Source organism: Cebus imitator, unplaced genomic scaffold (genome assembly GCF_001604975.1).
Source record: "Cebus imitator isolate Cc_AM_T3 unplaced genomic scaffold, Cebus_imitator-1.0 Scaffold432, whole genome shotgun sequence".
Taxonomy (NCBI): Eukaryota; Metazoa; Chordata; class Mammalia; order Primates; family Cebidae; genus Cebus; species Cebus imitator.
Window position 1 is genome coordinate 140956 of NW_016107747.1, and position 17083 is coordinate 158038.

The window sequence follows — 17083 nt, forward strand, 5'->3', positions numbered from 1 at the left end:
TTGAGATAGAGTCTTACTTTATCACCCAGGCTGGAGTGCAGTGGCATGATCTCGGCTCACTGCAACCTCCAGCTCCCGAGTTCAAGTGATTGTTCTGCCTCAGCCGCCCAAGGAGCTGGGATTACAGGCGCTTGCCACCACGCCCGGCTAATTTTTGTATTTTTAATAGAGACGGGGTTTTACCATGTCAGCCAGGCTGGTCTTTAGTTCCTGACCTCGAGTGATCCGCCTGCCTCCCCCAGTGCAGGGGGGTTAATCACATTTTGAACAATCAGTAGACGCATGTTGTGGGAGCAGCTCTAGACATGTGGTCAGCCACAGTTGGTATTGGTTCTCCCACTGATGCTCCTTGAAAGTAGGGACTGTGTGGTTTTAATTAATTAGGTCCTTCTCTTTGCCTGCCTGGTGCCATACTTGGCCTGTCGCTGGTGTCGGTGACTGAGTTGAGTAGGGGACTGCCTGGCAGAGTGACAGTGCTGGGCTGGAACTTGTGCTGCCTGGAGTCTGGCACAGCTCTGCTTCTAGTCAGCTGTGTCATCTCAGGAAAGGCTGTGTCCTCTCAGCCACGGTCCCCCATCTGTAGAGTGAAGTCTTTGACCATGATCTCCAGGGGCCTTCCTGGTTCTGAGTTGCCATAAACTGAGCCACAAATCTGGGCAGGGAAGGTGTCAGGACTACTGTATCCACCTTGGCCTCGTTGGTGAGGCAAAGCTTCTGAGAAAGGCCGTGGGGTTGGCTCTACCTGTCCCACAAAGGGCTGGTTTGCCATGTCAGATTCGGACCAGGGGCTGATGTGTTTATCTCATCCATCGGGCCTAGAGCTGTGGAAATGTCTGCTCACAGATTTGGCGCTCACTCCCCCATCAGGGGCCCGTTGCCCTGTTGGCATCTTCGAGGACCTGTGGGTGCTGAGAGTGAAGAGGCAGAGATGAACTTGTCCTGGGCCTTGGGATGCTTATTTTTTGAAAGGTAAAATGGACCATGGGGAGCCCCTGCCACTTCCTGAGGTCTCACGAGGATTCTTTCTCACACAGGCTCAGCTGGAAGCTCAGAAAGCCACTCAGGACTTCCAGAGGGCCACGGAGGTGCTCCGCGCCGCCAAGGAGACCATCTCTCTGGCCGAGCAGCGGCTGCTGGAGGATGACAAGCGGCAGTTTGACTCTGCCTGGCAGGAGATGCTGAATCACGCCACTCAGAGGGTATGAGTCATGGCCGGGTGTGCTGTGGGGGTGTGCACGTGCATCCGTACTGGCTTCCCCCAAGTGGAGGTAACAGACTCGACTCCTAGGCATGTTGCCCGAAAACACTCTGAAAGTCACAGGTTGTCATCTCCATGTGGTCTCTTGGCCGTGCTTGGTACGAAGCCAGTGCTCTGAGATGAGTCATAGTGTCTCTCTGTGACAGTGAGAGCTGCTCCTTCCCCTTATGTTGCTGAAGGTTTGTCTGGTTCAGGTCATCCCCGAAGGGTCTGAACTGTGGACTCAGGCTTCCAGAGGGACCAGGTTGTATTCCAGGGTCTGCTCTCACTGAACCCCAGCATACTGGCTGGGTTTAGAATCTGTGACGAGGAGACCTTGATTCGCAGCCCTACACAGGGTCTGCGGTTTGGGTATGTGCTGTTGTAGAAAGCAGAGGTCGTGGCAGATTAGACCAGAGTCAAGCATGTATGTAGGACAGGCCTTCTGGGCTGGGATTCTGGGAGCTGACATGCATGAAGGAAGCGGACTGGGTGTGATCCTTACCCACGGCTTGGCTTGCTGGGTTTTATGCCGTTATGTTGGGTTCTTTACCGGCTCCCGTGACCACCTCTCTGACTGCGTTACTCAGAACCAGAAATGGTAGTGCCTCAGTCTGTTCAGGCAAAGACAAAATACTAAACAAAATACCATAGTGGGGTAGTTTGTAAACAATAGAAATTGTTCACAGTTCTGGAGGATGAGAAGTGCAAGATCAAGGCACTGGTAGATTCGGTGTCTCGTGAGGGCCTCGGGAGGTGGTGAGCCGGTTTACAGATGACCGTCTTTTCCATGCCCTAACACGGTGGAAGGGGTACGTGAGCTTGTAAGGTCATTAATCTCATTCATGATGAGATTAATGAATCTTCATGGAACCTTCATGACCTCATCACTTCCCAAAGACCCTACCTCCAAATACCCCCACAATGGGGACTGATTTCCATATGAGAATTTTGAGAGGACATAAATGTTCAGACCATAGCAGCTAGGGACAGTTCTCAGTGCAGCATTACTTGCTTACCCCTGCCTAACTACTGGGTTTCTTAGAAGTCAGGGAAAATGTTCCTGGATACCTCTTCCTCCTTCCAGGCTTGGCTCCTGGGCTGCCCAGGCTCATGTTCCTTGTGTCCCCCCGCCGCATCAGCCTGGGTCCATTGTGCCCCTCCACATTCTCTGTCTAAATCACAAGTGCCTAGAAAACCAGTGTAGGGCTGGTTTGCTCCAGGGTGGGTGGGTGAGCTGACCTGTGGATTCAGCAGCTCCAACTAAGACCCTGAAAAGAGTGGGTAGGGGGTTGCAAGAGGTCTTGGTGACTCCTTGAGAAAGCCGTCTGGGGGGGCTGGAATAGAAAAGTCAGCAGGTTAATGCCAACAGCATTTCCCTTTTCAATGTCACCTGCCACAGTGGCTCAAGTCCTGGGGGATCTGATAATTAAAGATGGCCGTGTGCTTCCTTAAATAGAACGCTTGACACGCAAATGACTTCAAGAGTCAAATCCACGTTGACTTTATCGCACCTCTCCCTGCAGCCTGAGACTCTAGCTGAGCTTTGCTTTGCTAGGCCTTGTGCCTCCTGCCCTCTGGTGGGTGTGATGCTCACAGAGCTAGACTTGGGCTGGAAACAGCTTTTTTGGGTCATCTCATGAAAAACGGAAGAGGTGGCTGGAAATCTTGGAAATTTATAAGCCAATGTCTGATAGACACGAAAAGGACAAAATGCAGGGTAGCTTCTTGCAAGAAATTAGCTGAAGGACTGCTTTTCCTTTTTGCCCTTCTACCCCAGCTGGAGGCCCATGTCAGCCTATGAGCAAGCATTTCAGAAGTCATTTAATCTGTTCCTTAAAGATAAACCAAGCTTCTGCTTTGTTTATCTGTTGTTTTTAAGTCCTAGGGCCCCAGTGGATGGATGGTGGGTGGCCTCCCACCTCAGGGCACCATTTACACCATAGTTTTTAGGAATAGTGCTTTTTGAAGTTGTGCAGTGTAAGACCTGTGGGGCTGTACAAGATGGCCCCGTACTCCTGAGGTCATGAGGGCCTCATAGGGCACTGGGAGGAACAGCTGATATGTGCCCTCTCCGTGGCCACTGAAGGGAAGGGCCCATTTGGTTTTCTTGGGGATGGGGACAACCTCTGCAGATTGGCAGGTGTTCCATGTCACATGCCAGGATTTCCACCTTGGAGCTGATGCTCCTCATTCCAGATTCCTTCACAGTTGCATAGGCTGGAAATGCCCTTCATTGAACAGATGAGTTAAAAAATGGACACCAGCAAGAGACAAAGAGGCAAAGCTTTTCCCCATCACATCCCCATGCCACTTATAAGGTCAGGTTACAGAACATGCCCTCCGAATGTGATGGATGATATGGATGATGCAGAATGTCATTCTTTCTCTAGGACACAGACTTGCATGGTTGGCTTTGAAACAGCATGAAGTAGCTGGGGACTGTCTGGACTTAGCATTTCCCCCAGTGGTGCTCATGTCGACCCCTCCTAGAGCCTGGCAGGCCTGCGATGCTCAGCCTGCTGAAAGCTTCAGGATGGAAGGGCTAGAAAATGTCTGCCCTTGTCTGCCTCTGGGTACTCTAGGAAGCTTGCTTCTTTAAAACAAGGGAGCTTCATCTCACATTCTTCTTCCAGAGTATTTTACTTAAGGGTCTACTGAAAGAAAATTCTGTGCTCAGAAAGGCCCAGGCTATCTTGAAGACATGGCAGTGGTTTGGACTACACAATCCCTCAAGGCACAGCAGAACACTGGGGTTCCCACATTATTTGCCCAAGACCATCTGTGCGACCCCTCACATTTCCTGTGGTGACATCAGGCAGCCACACTTGGAGCCATGGCTGAAACCAACGTACTAGCCCTGGTGTGCTCTGTTAGGCCACAGGCAGTGCCGCAGGCAGGGACAAAGGATCAGTTTTCTGCTCATTGCTGGGGTTGACGAGGACTCTGGAAAACACAAGCAGCTCGTGGCAGAGCTGCCAGGCCTGCAGTTGAGCAGCCTTCCTTGGGGCACAGGGCTTGGGGTCCCTGCTGCTCCCCAGCTGGGGAGCTTGGGCAGCATAGGTCCCTTGAGCCTCAGCTGTTTTGGCCTTGAAGCAGCCTTTATGGGAAGGTGATAGCTTTTCGTCCTCTGAGAGAGAAGGGCTGGCATCCTGGGAGGGAGAAATTGGCTTTTCTGATGTCTGCTGAAAGAGATCAGACAGAGGAAGAGGGAAATGTGACTTGGAAATGAGAGGCATTGTTTCTGAAGTAGCAGCAGGCAGCTGCTGGAGAGGACAGGACGCAGGGTCAGCCCTTCTCCTGGTGCACAGTGGATATGAGGCCTGGAATGGCAGGTGAAGAGCTGCTCAGGACAGCCTCCCTGACGCTGGTGGGTGCGAACTGCTCCCCTTCCACACAGTGGGAAGAAGTGCCTTCTTAGGTTTCATTGCCCAAGGACGCAGTAAGAATCAGAAAACAGTCTGAAGGAGCTAATGGAGGTTCTGAGCAGACAGTGAGATTGCCTCTCTGGGCAGAGGAGGCCCCTGACTGCAGCTCTGTGATGTTGGAAGAGATGTTGGGAGTGTAACTGAGAGTGCAAAGGCCTTGGATATTGACGAGTCGAGGAAGTCAGAGCAGGAAGCTGAGGAGCTGTGCCTGGTGGATTGTCTACTGGGCAGGTTGGGCCATTCTGCTGGTGTGGGACCCTGCAAAGAGGCTATGCCCAGCTAGACTGAAGCACCCATTCAGTGCCCAGTGGCGCCCATGCAGGATGGTGCCGGCTCTTTGTTCTCTTCTATGGGCTGTCATGAGCAAGGACCAGGGCTGAGCAGTATCCCTGTGGTCGCTGGACCATCAGCATCTGCCTGTTCCGGGGTATGGGATGCAGTTTGCCACTCCTGCCCCTGAGCTACCCTCCTCCACCCACCACACCTGCCCCACATCACTGCACATAGCTCATGGCCAATGCTGGGCTACAGATGGAGGAACTACTTGATTACCTAGGAGAGGTAACTGAGGCGACATGCTCAGTGACCTTCTCTCTCAAGGCAGGAAGCTGAGTGTGTGTGAGGGTCTCTTCCAAGAGCTGAAGGGTTTGGTTTTTTTGAGACAGAATCTTGCTCTGTTGCCCAGGCTGGAGTGCAGTGGTATGATCACGGCTCATTGCAACTTCCCTCTCCTGGGTTCAAGTGATTCTCCAGCCTCAGCCTCTCAAGTAGCTGGGACTACAGGGTGCGCCACCACACCCAGCTAGTTTTTGTATTTTCAGTAGAGACAGGGTTTTGCCATGTTGGCCAGGCTGATCTTGAACTTCTGACCTCAGGCCATCCACCTGCCTCGGCTTCCCAAAGTGCTGGGATTACAGGCGTGAGCCACCGTGCCCGGTCCAAAGCATATTTTTTGAAAAATGATACAAGTAATACTCCAAGCAGGGGCTGTTCTGGGTTGGTCTGGGCTGACCTCTGCTGTCATTTGAAGGTCATGGAGGCGGAGCAGACCAAGACCAGGAGCGAGCTGGTGCATAAGGAGACGGCGGCCAGGTACAATGCCGCCATGGGCCGCATGCGGCAGCTGGAGAAGAAACTCAAGAGAGCCATCAACAAGTCCAAGTAAGTCTGGACCCGGCCTTCCCCGGGGCCATGGCTGTTCTAGTCTGCATCTTCTCAGCCTTTTGTATGTCACGCACTCAAGGAGCAGCCTATGCAGTCCTTTGATGTAGGCCTTGGGGCCTCACCAGAGCCCCTGCCCAGGCTCTGTTGCCCCCTAATATTCTATGACCCCCAGAGGCAGAGGATGCTAAGCAGTGGGCTACTCTAGATAAGACTGAGTTAGGAGACACAGAAAAAGGTATTTTAGAGGCACATTATTAAATGGCCCATTGGTTGGGATTCGTAAACTCATGCTGTACCCTAGGATCTGTGATTGACAGTGTGGACAAGGCCTCAGTGTATCTGTCAGTGTAATAGGGATGAGCTGTGTTCACAATATGTTCCCTGTGATTGAGAACTGATAACATGCTGCAAGACTGGCTTTAGTAATTTTTTTCCAATCTCTTCTCACTGCAGCCCTATGTATTTTTATACAGTATTGATAATGGTGGGCAAGCACAGCTGTATACCCTCTCTTGGGGACAAGCCCCTTGCTTGATTCTCAGTTGCCTGGCCTCCTAGCAAAAGGAGGATGACTTATGATGACCTAGACTTAACAGCCAAAGATAGACCCACAGCAGGCTGTGCATGGCTACTGAAGGCCTGTCCTCCAGGTGCAGTCACAGCCCCAGCTGGGAGGGGCTGGGCAGGTAGAAGCCTGGCAGATACCCAGTCCTCCTTCACTCCTCCAAGTGAGGGAAAGGTGACAATGCAGTGAGGAAGAGGATCTCCAAGGAAGAGTTTGGTCCTCCTTGGCTCTGCACTATCCCCAGTACCTTCTCCCAGGCTTGACTTTTCTTTGGTTTCTGCTCACACTTTTCAACATACATATGGACACATATGTGCAGAGGAATAGCATTTAACCATTTACTATTGGACTTAATTGAGTATTGTATGTATGTTTTGATTTGGTTTGGTTTTTGGTATGTCAAGTAGACATGCATGTACGGCATTTTTCTGCAGGGGAGGCAGGAGGTGGCAGGGGTTGCTGTAGGACCTGTGCCTGCTCTGGGTGAGCCCAGGCATCATCCACATGGCAACACCCAAGGAGGCCGGAGGAACAGGCTTTAGTGTGAATATGGTGGGTCTTTTCTCAAAAGACCTGAACTCCCACTGCACACGTACTCATCCATTAACTTAAGAAACTAAATTGTACTTTACCATCCTTTTCAGACTTCTAGAAGAGTACAGGGACAGATCCTAGTTGTGGGTGGCTCTGGTCTGCTCAAAGGACAAAAGGTACATCTGTGCATTCCACAGAGTGGCTTCCAGGCTACCTCCGTGCCCACCCTGCCTCTCCAGCCACACTCCTTTGTATGGATGCTCATGTTCCTTTTGCTGGGACATCTTCCCTGTGCCCTCCGATGCCTTCACACACACACTCCTCACCTTGTGCTCCTCTCTGCTCCTTTTGGTCACGAGAGAGTTTATACACCGCACTGTCTCCCCAAGTTTCAGGATTTTCATACCCATCAATTGCAGTCCTATATCCTTGTCACCCATCTGGATCCTCAGGATGCAGGACTTGGGAGCTTCATAGAGGGTGAACAGCTCAAGAATAAAGCATTGATCTACTCTTCATGTTCAGACACCAAAGTTCCTAAAAAAAGAGCCAAGTTCTTCCGGCTGACCCAGAACCAAGGGTACTGGTAGAATGCTGGAATTTCTTGTGCCCATTATGTGGCTGAGTCTGCCAACTAATAACTCCAGTCCCGGGCAAGGTTCGGGAGGACCAGCCTGAGACCCCCTCCTAGTGATGGCCTTGCTGTGCTGTGACAGAGTGGTGGTGCTTCTCTCTTCCCCAGTTTAGTAGAGGAGGAGGTTTAAGCAGCCCCTTCTCCAACCCCTTCTCCAACCTCTTCTGCTTTTCATCCCTGGGGAGCCAACTTCATTAGGAGAGCAGATCCAGGCTTCCCTCACTGCTGGGTGTAACTTGTGTGGCCTTGAATAGCCTTCCCAAAGAGGAACAGGAACTAGGTTGCAGGGTCCCCAGGATATGTGTGTGTGGGTTCTGGAGATGGGCCTCCTGTCCAGACAGCTCCGGGTGAGCCCAGTCGTTCTATCTGGTGTCTGTGTCAAGCAGGCTCCAGTGCTAGGAGCATCACCCTCATATCATGGCCTTGTTAGAGTTTACTAAATATTGGAAGGATGACCTGGCCGGTGATAGCTGATGCCTCTTTCATCTTGTGGAGTTTATTGTGGTCACTGTATTATACTACCCTGATAGTTTTCCTTCCTGTCTTCTGCAGGCCTTATTTTGAACTCAAGGCAAAGTACTACGTGCAGCTTGAGGTATGTGTAGCTTTGGGCTTTGTTGCTGATGGGATTTTTCTGCACTCAGATCCTTACTTTTTTGGGGTAGCAGAATTTCAAATGGGCTACTTGCTATAAGGGGAAAGTGGAGAGAGACATTCTTTACTGAGTTTTCAGACCTCGGCATTGTCTGGCTTGGGTATGCAGTGGTCTCTGAACCTCTGTCATTCAGTCACTCTGTTGTACTAGGTCAGTGGTTCTCACAGCATGCTTTTAGGACCAGGAGCATCAGCATCACCGGGAGACCCGATGAGATGCAAATCCCCAGGTCCCACGCTAGATCAGCTGAATGAGAAACTCTGAGGCTGGAGTCCAGTGAGCGGAGTCTTAACAAGCACTCCAGGAGATTCTGATGCAAGCTCAAGTCTGAGAACCACTGTACTGGGAGCCACATGTCTAGACTGTCGGGACTTTGGTGTGTTTGATGCCCATTTTTTGCTTCCCTCATGGGGTTTATCCCACCAGTGAGAGTGTTTGGATATTACAGCTTATTACCTGGATGGGATCTGGGGATGATGGTGGCTGATTTTGTCTGGTGAATGAATAGCAGTTATAATGGTAATCGGGTCTTAGTCATGTCTTGGAAAATTCCTTGAAGTGGAATGATGGGCAGAAAGTGTACCTGAACCTGTCACTCAGAAAGCATCTCAAGGCTAGCAGAGTAGTCTTGACTTAGTCTCCTGTTTTCCCGACCAGCAACTGAAGAAGACTGTGGATGACCTGCAGGCCAAACTGACCTTGGCAAAAGGGGAGTACAAGATGGCCCTGAAGAACCTAGAGATGATCTCAGATGAGATCCATGAGCGGCGGCGCTCCAGTGCCATGGGGCCTCGGGGCTGCGGTGTTGGGGCTGAGGGCAGCAGCACATCTGTGGAGGATCTGTCAGGGAGCAAACCTGAGCCTGATGCCATTTCTGGTAAGTCAGGGGCCCCACTGGGTAAATGGGCAGATACCAGACTGTGTAATTGGTTTCCCAGGGTCCTCACTTTCTCTGGCCATCACTGAAGGGTCTCAAGAGTTGGGAAGGCCTAAAGGCTACTTCTGGTGGCTTCCCATGCTTTATGGAACACTGTGTTCATCAAGATGGTACTAAGTGTTCCTCAAAGTCAGGATTCTGTGGTCAAATAAATGGGAAAATGTTACACTGTCGCTCTTCTTTGAGAGTCAAAGTATTCACTACAACATTCAAGGCTGAGAAGTCCTACAGGAAACAAGAGCTAAGAATAGGGAATTTGGAATCAGATTTGATTCAAATCTGCCATTACATCATTACTAGTGCATGATGTGGGCAAGGGCCTTTGTATTCCAGTTTCTTCACCTGTAAAATGGGATGTATGATGGTATCTACTGCATACTCTGCATTGTGTAGGGTGGTGGTTCGGATTACAAGAATCAATACCTGGCACCCAAGCAGCACTCAGCAAATGGTGGCTCTTAGTGGCATCTGACCAGAGAGACCTTTTTTCCGAGGGCCACCCCTGGACATGATTTCTGTTCTGCTCATCAAGAAAACCCGCCTGACACTGTCCTTGCACACACTTTATTTTCCTTACCTGTGGAATAATCCCTCTTGGCTCTTTCCCAAGCTCCTTCCTCAGAAGTTCTTTAATTCCTTTAGCAAATATTTAAGTGCCAGGTTCAAGGTAAAGGAAAAGGAAACTATCACTTGAGTAACAACTATGTATGAGTTACTTTAATGTACATCATCTCAAATCCTGCATGAAGAAGATCATGAAGCTTAGAGTTACCAAGGTCACACAGCAAGTCGTGGAGTTAAGGATTCAATTCATGTCTAGCCCATTTTCTGTCTCCAATATTACAGTACTTATCATTTATAGGAAACCTTTATGGAATGCTACAAGGCTGTTTTGAAAGAGAAGGGGGAAAAAACGGAGTAGGAAAGTTTTATTAAGGAATGAGATTGTGGGCAAGCTGAAGGAAAACTGCTGAAGGCCAAAGAGGTTTTGAAATCATGGGAATTCTGGGCCTTGTTATTTTGGTCTACCAAATCATGCAGCTGCAGAGCACTGTAAAGGACTTCTGGTCTTTTGCAGCAAATGGTGATTCTGAGTGTGTCCTTTATGAGATCAGAAGTTACCTGGAATATAACACAGGTCCCAACAGATATTCCATACTGGCCTGTTTCTTCTAGTAGCTCTTGCTTCTCTTGACGTAAGAAAGAAGCCCAAGTCCAGCTGGGGCTTTGTGTGGAGTATGTTACAGATGATCAGAACCTCTTCCTGTGCACATGAGGATCTGTTTGGGGGACTGAGGTAGAGAAAAGGTCCTAATTTGTGGCTGAATTAATGTTCCATTTTTAGGCAGTGTCTCGTGACACTGATTTCTCGGCAGGGTTCTAAGGTTATTGGAAGGGCACTTAATAGCTGTGGGATCCAGCTGCTTTAGAGGCTGGTCATTCAGGCTGGGGAAGTCACATTCCTTCATTAGGCGCTCACAGTGACAGATTCTGCAGTTCCAGTGCTGTGTCTAGCTGCAAGCACTTGCGTTTGAGGTGACAGATCCCATGTGACTGGTGTTCTTTCTCAACTTAGTGGCCTCGGAGGCCTTTGAAGATGACAGCTGTAGCAACTTTGTGTCTGAAGATGACTCGGAAACCCAGTCTGTGTCCAGCTTTAGTTCAGGACCAACAAGCCCGTCTGAGATGCCTGACCAGTTCCCTGCGGTTGTGAGGCCTGGCAGCCTGGATTTGCCCAGCCCTGTGTCCCTGTCAGAGTTTGGGATGATGTTCCCAGTGTTGGGCCCCAGAAGTGAATGCAGTGGGGCCTCCTCCCCTGAATGTGAAGTAGAACGAGGTGAGTAGCAGCCTTCTCACCCTGTCTCAGACGATACACTGCCACTGTAGCCTGACTGTTGTGCCGTGTCGTATCTCTGCCAGGCCTCGGGCCCCCTGTGCTGCATTACCTGGTCTCTGGTTGTGCTGTCAGTGTTGATCGCTGAGGTTATTTCCAAGTGCTGTTCTGGGGGGGCTCCTGGCTCCACTCAGCTTCTATAAAGTAGGGCTTAGGTCCTGTGTCTCATATCAGAACAGTCTCCTTAGCAAGCACATAGTAGAGAGGTTTCTCAGCTATAAAGTGAATATGGCAAATTTCATCCCTAAAGCCAAGGAATATATAAAACATCACAAGGAATAAAAGCAGTAAGTGATTACATACTCAGAACCTCCCTGATAGGCACAGAAGGCAACACTGGGAATTCTACAGGGCTGAGTTAGCTGGTTGGTTTGAGCCCAAAGTGACTTAAAATTGTCAATACTCACTTTTGATAATCTTTGTATTTCTATAGGAGACAGGGCAGAAGGGGCAGAAAATAAAACAAGTGACAAAGCCAACAACAACCGGGGCCTCAGCAATAGCAGTGGCGGTGGTGGCAGCAGTAAGAGCCACAGCAGCACCTCCCCTGAGGGCCAGGCCTTGGAGAGCCGGATGAAGCAGCTCTCCCTACAGCGCTCAAAGGGAAGAGATGGGATTATTGCTGACATAAAAATGGTGCAGATTGGCTGATTCATCCTGGGCCCTGCCCACATGCATATCAACATTTATATATGGAACTGGAGAACATTGTGCCAATAATCATTTAATATATGCCAAATCTTACGCGTCTACTCTAAACTGCACTAATGAAGTTTCAGTGACCTTGAGGGCTGAAGATTGTTCTGGGTAAGAGCCTTGAGCTGGTTTGTTTTTCAGAGCAGAGTTGTCGCAGGCAGACTGTGACCAGGTTCACAGCCTTTGTGAAACACTCCATGTAACGGCACTGTGGAAGCAATAACTAGTTCCTATGAAAGAACCAGAGCTGGGAAGATGGCTGGGAAGCTAAGCCAAAGTGGGGCCAACAGCTTGCTTCTCTTTCTCTTCTTACCTTCAATTTGTATGGGAAAATGGAGATGTTCTCTCCACTTTTACCCCATGATATCTAAATGATAAGGAAAACCCACACACAAAGCAAAAACTCAAGTATTGAGAGCACATATTTTTGACCCGGTGGAGGCTTAAAAAAATCCAAGAACACAACTCATTTTCATCACCTCTGGTGTTCGGAGGGGGCTTTTAAAAAAGCGTGTATGCTGATACCCATTAAAACCATTTCTAGAAAGGCTACCATGAACTGCACTTTTTGGGGTGGGGAAGGTGAATGCCAGTGGGGATGGGGGGGATGAGGGTAGGAGAGACTTATCATAGAAGGGAATCTGTGGCTGTGGGGGAGAAAGTTCTACAGCATAATAAGCCTTATTCTACCAGCTAAGGGGATTTATTCTAACAGAAGTGCATGTGAAGAATGGTTGCCACTGTTATTAGATTGACAAGGTGTTAATTTCTCTGTAGGTTGTAACTTTAAAAATAAACGAAAAATTATTTAAGGGTTATGCTCCACTAGTATTCCTTAGAGGAAACTCTTCTTTAAAGCTAGCAAAGGGAGTAGGCATGTGTTGGCAAAGGCTGTTAAATAGAAGCAATGGAGTCTGTTATGTTAATAGTAGTTAAGACTGCTTTTCTTTAATGTTTTCATGGTAATGCATATTTAGAGCACTGTATTTTTGTCTCGTTTTGTTAAGAAAATTTAGCATTTCTAAAAAAAAAAAAAAAAGAAACCCTCTTTCAAATTGTTAATTCTGTCACAGCCTGTATATTTTAGTCATTTGTAAATCTCTTCATACAACAGTGACTTCTCCTTTTTTGACTGATACAGTATCCTAATTAATTACAAGGTTATTTTGTACTTGTCTTAATACATTGAGTGTAATAAAAACCGCTTGAGAAAAGTTTCCTCTGTGACTTCAAATAAGACCTCCCAGTATTGTCTAAATCTTCTATGCCACCCTCTTGCCATAAGGAAGAACATGGAGTGCTGTGTGGTCACCGGTAATCATTTTCAATTAAGGTTTTGAATAGTAAAAATTTAAGCCTTGATTACCAAGGTTTGAGTTCTACTTTTGCTGCTGCTAAAGCAGTGGGCAATGAGGAGACACAGTGACAGATAAAGACGATGTGGTGACACTGGAGGAGTGGTCACCAGCCTCAGCCACACACTGCAGTCTTCTAGGAAGCTTAAGTGTTGCTGTCAGGTCTCTTCCCCAGAAAATTATTTAATTAACTGTGGTACACTTGTGCATCAGACTTTTAAAAGCTGCCCAAGGGGATTTCAAATGTGCATTCAGAGTTGAGAATCAGGTGGATCCTTTGTCTTGTGGAAATGTTTTAATGCTGGACTCTTAATCCGCATTTCATTATTAAAGCATGCTATGGAGAAAAAGGTCCTTCATTGGCCAATCGAGGTTTAAGTTTCAGAAATAATCCTTTGCAGTATCAAACAGATGTTTTACTTAGTAAATATTTCATCTAGGAAAGTTCATAGAAGTCCCTTGTGCTATTTAAGAACATTAAACAGCCAGCTGGGCGAGGTGGCTCAAGCCTGTAATCCCAGTACTTTGGGAGGCTGAGGCCAGTGGATCACTTGAGCCCAGGAGTTTGAGACCAGCCTGAGCAACACAGTGAAACCCAGTCTCTACCAAAAATACAAAAATTGGCCAGTCTCGTAATTTGGTCTCAAACAAGAACAGTAAACAGCATACCTGAATTTGACTAGTGACCTTCAGGGTTCATTCAGTTCTCATAAAAATCTCCTTGCACCCTTTTATCTTATCTGTAGTACAGACACTGAGACTTGCTTGATTTGCTGTTAGCAAAAGCTGTTCCCTGCAATTGAGGCAATTCATTTTCCTCCTAGAAAAAACATCTGGAAAACAGCCCAAAGTAGGATAAAGTTTTTACTGCAGAGTCAAGTTAAACAGTCTAATAACTAGAAATTTCTAAGTACTTCTTGCAGAGAATGAAAGTGGGATGGGATTTTCTAACATTGGGGCTTTTCCTTGCCTTTACAAAACACAAAGCCTAGGCAGTCAGTGTCGCTGGAGTATTCCTTATTTGGCATTAGGACTTTTTGTTTCCTGCCTCAATCCCTCTTTCCTATCGGCCTACCAGTTGCTTGTCTCCTACACCAGAAAGGGAGGCAGACCACCTTTCGACCAGGGCTCCCTTCTCACACTATCGCCTTTCAAATTCCTAGTTTCACGTAGTCTGCCCCCACTGCCGTCACTGTGGCCCCTATCTCCACCACATCTGACATTTAATTATACTCTTCTGGAAGTTCTGTTCACTGGGCTTCTTCACCCTCCCCTAACCCCTTGGTTTCTTGCATCTCCTGTTAGTCTTTATATTTTTTCTAAAATTTAGAATACTTTCTAAAAAACTTCCCCCATATCAGTTCTTAGCCATCTTTAGTTCACATGTGACTCCTGACTTCTTGGGTTATCTCGCTTACTATACCATGTTGAGTCCAGATCTGGATTTTTCTGAGCAATTTTACTTTAATGTGTCAAAACTTACCTTCACTGAAGCTACGCGCATCTGTCCCTGTACTGAATTAGAAACCTGAGTCATCCTCTCACTAACAACTCCTGACAAGTCTGTCTCACTGTTATTTAGAACCTCGGCAGGGCCTGGATTGTTTTTCCTCCCTCTATAACAGGTCTGGATCTTGTCCCTCCCCCAACTAGAGGGCTGTGTCTGGGTGTCATTAGACACACACAGCAGCTAAATCAGGCCTCAGGAAAGACAGCTTGTGAACCTGGGGCAAAATCTTTAAAGAAGTACAAACAATAGTATCTGTATTTTATTCAGCTATTGGGAAGATTAAAAATAAAAATATATACACATTGGGTACACAGTAAACACTAACTATCAGCAGTCTGTTGAAGCCTTACCTTCAAGGTCCAAGGTAAAGTATCAATTTTGCCAATAAAATTTTTTATCTTGGTCCAGCCAAAATTAATCTTTCCTTTACTCATACACTGCTGGCATGTTGTTAGAGCTCCATCACAGAAAGCAGTACCACAGTTAGGTTGTTCATATACAGGTCTCTTCTAATAGATTTGATAGCAGGGATTAGGTTTTCAGCTTGCATCCTGTACAAGATCTTTACCACAAGAGGTTCAAATCATGTGTTTATAATACAGTTTTTATGTTCTGGATTTTTTCTTTTTAAAGAGTAACAGAAAACTAGTCAAATTAGTCCACCTAAAATTAATAGGCTAAAACTAAAAGCACAAAATACTTACCAAAGTACAATCCCATTAGTGTAATCATCTACCACTACTCTGTAAAATAACAGATTTTTGTTGAAGTATATATTTTCATGCAAATAATCTGTTCTCATTTACATGAAATATGATAGATGAAATCTTTGAATAAACTGAAGTTAAACTATACAGTATCCATGAGTATAAACATTTTATTTCAATTTATGGTAGTAATACAAAATAAGTTTTGATAATTATAAAGTAGAGACAATGAAAAATCCCTATTTTTAGAATTTTTAAATATTGAGCATCATTCTGTCCTAATGGGTTTTATGTAAAGTGGGAATTTACATGACATGGGTATCTTGGCAATTCACTTTTTCTCAATGCTACATATCCCAATCACCATATATTCTCTATTTTCTTCAAAGTGCTATTGCCACAAGAGCACTGAACTATACAGCAATTAAAAAAAAGACCATACAAACTAAATTGTAATGTCTTTCAATATCTTACTGTTTTTTAAAAATAAAAACTGCAGTAATGAACTTAAGTTCTTGCTACATGACTGAATGGGAGATAACCTCAACAATTTTCATTCTTAGGCATGAGCATCTTCATGCTAAGGTAGTCTGTACTTCTGAAGAGCTTTATTCTTTTATAACACCTGGGCAACAGACATTTAAAATAATAAACAATGCAAAATTAAAATCAGTTATGGTAGCACAATTCATTTGGTAATTAGTTGCCCAAGATGTATAGTAGAATGAAGCAGGTTTAATTTCCACATGCTCTGCAAAAAAGGGAAACAACGTAAATATTTCAGTCTATTAAGCTAGCCCACCATTCCACTCAAGGAATCTATATCCCTTCTTTTTCTCAACCGGTCTCAGTTCCTTTATCCTCTTAGCAAAGGCATCTCACAAGATGACTGAGTCTAACCTTATTCATATGCATTTTTTAATACAAAATGGCCTGTAAAATGCAAGCCAACTTTATATACACAAAACCATGTAAACAGTACCTCTAGGTGATTTAGGTCATTCTGACTATATTCAGTTCTTAGCAAACACCCTGAACAAGCACCAAATTCCACTGTAACACGTTTTTAGAGATTTAATTCCATTCTGATTGTTCTGTTTACTGTTCTGAAGATTTGTGTCCTTGTTTGAAGAATTGATGTTTGATAAGTATAAAAGCCCATTAACTGTTGAGATTTCTCCATCACTGAAGTTGTGTTATCTTGATGGGGATAATACTATTAAAGTCCAAGAAAAAAGGTCCTTCTTGTTTGGGCAAAAAGGTACTGGGAATGATATTGAAGACACCAGAAGGTATATTTTCTAATTCCAGGTAGCAAAACCCACACCTATATTTAGAGAGAATGAGAATAAGGTTTATAGAAGATGATGCCACAAAAAGTAAAGTATAAATTAGAATAAAAATGTCAACATTACCTATAGTCACCACTAGATTTCCTCAGAAAGCCATGGGGTCCAGGATCTCCTACAGTAGAAACTGTTACAACCTCGAATCCAACGCTATATTGCCTAGCATTTAAAATGAACATAGTCTCAAACATGTGATTTAAAATAAAGTGCAGATGTCATATTAAGTATGTTTCTGAAGTTTCAGTAGAGAGAAATGGTACTCTGAAACACATGCACTCTATTTTTATTCTTAATCATACAAAACACCATTTATATATTTCAGTTGAAGCCTTAAAAGATTAACAGTGGATTAAACTTCCTTTAAGAGAGACTATTTTTACCATAGGCTCCCCAGGAAATTTTTTTTTTTTTTTTTTTT

The 17083-nt window shown here is 46.1% G+C and overlaps 2 protein-coding genes across 5 annotated transcripts in view; one reads left to right on the forward strand and one right to left on the reverse strand.

The window, feature by feature from the left end:
* The window catches only part of SH3BP5 (SH3 domain binding protein 5), a 78068-nt gene extending 65099 nt beyond the window's left edge, over nucleotides 1-12969 (forward strand). The window contains exons 4-9 of one of the 3 annotated variants that reach the window (XM_037731935.1): nucleotides 1035-1199; nucleotides 5696-5826; nucleotides 8115-8157; nucleotides 8875-9094; nucleotides 10731-10991; nucleotides 11482-12969. In XM_037731935.1, coding sequence (XP_037587863.1) covers nucleotides 1176-1199; nucleotides 5696-5826; nucleotides 8115-8157; nucleotides 8875-9094; nucleotides 10731-10991; nucleotides 11482-11699 — 897 coding nt within the window. In that variant the 5' untranslated portion in view covers nucleotides 1035-1175 and the 3' untranslated portion in view covers nucleotides 11700-12969. The remainder of the gene's footprint in view (nucleotides 1-1034; nucleotides 1200-5695; nucleotides 5827-8114; nucleotides 8158-8874; nucleotides 9095-10730; nucleotides 10992-11481) is intronic. The other 2 variants (XM_017510146.2, XM_037731936.1) reach the window with 2 other exon arrangements.
* A 2494-nt stretch (nucleotides 12970-15463) lies between these two features.
* Nucleotides 15464-17083, reverse strand: part of CAPN7 (calpain 7) — a 48923-nt gene continuing 47303 nt past the window's right edge. For both annotated transcript variants that reach the window (XM_037731934.1, XM_017510145.2), the window contains 2 exons: nucleotides 16732-16824; nucleotides 15464-16643 (listed from right to left, as the gene is read on the reverse strand). In XM_037731934.1, the coding sequence (XP_037587862.1) occupies nucleotides 16499-16643; nucleotides 16732-16824 (238 nt within the window). In that variant the 3' untranslated portion in view covers nucleotides 15464-16498. The remainder of the gene's footprint in view (nucleotides 16644-16731; nucleotides 16825-17083) is intronic.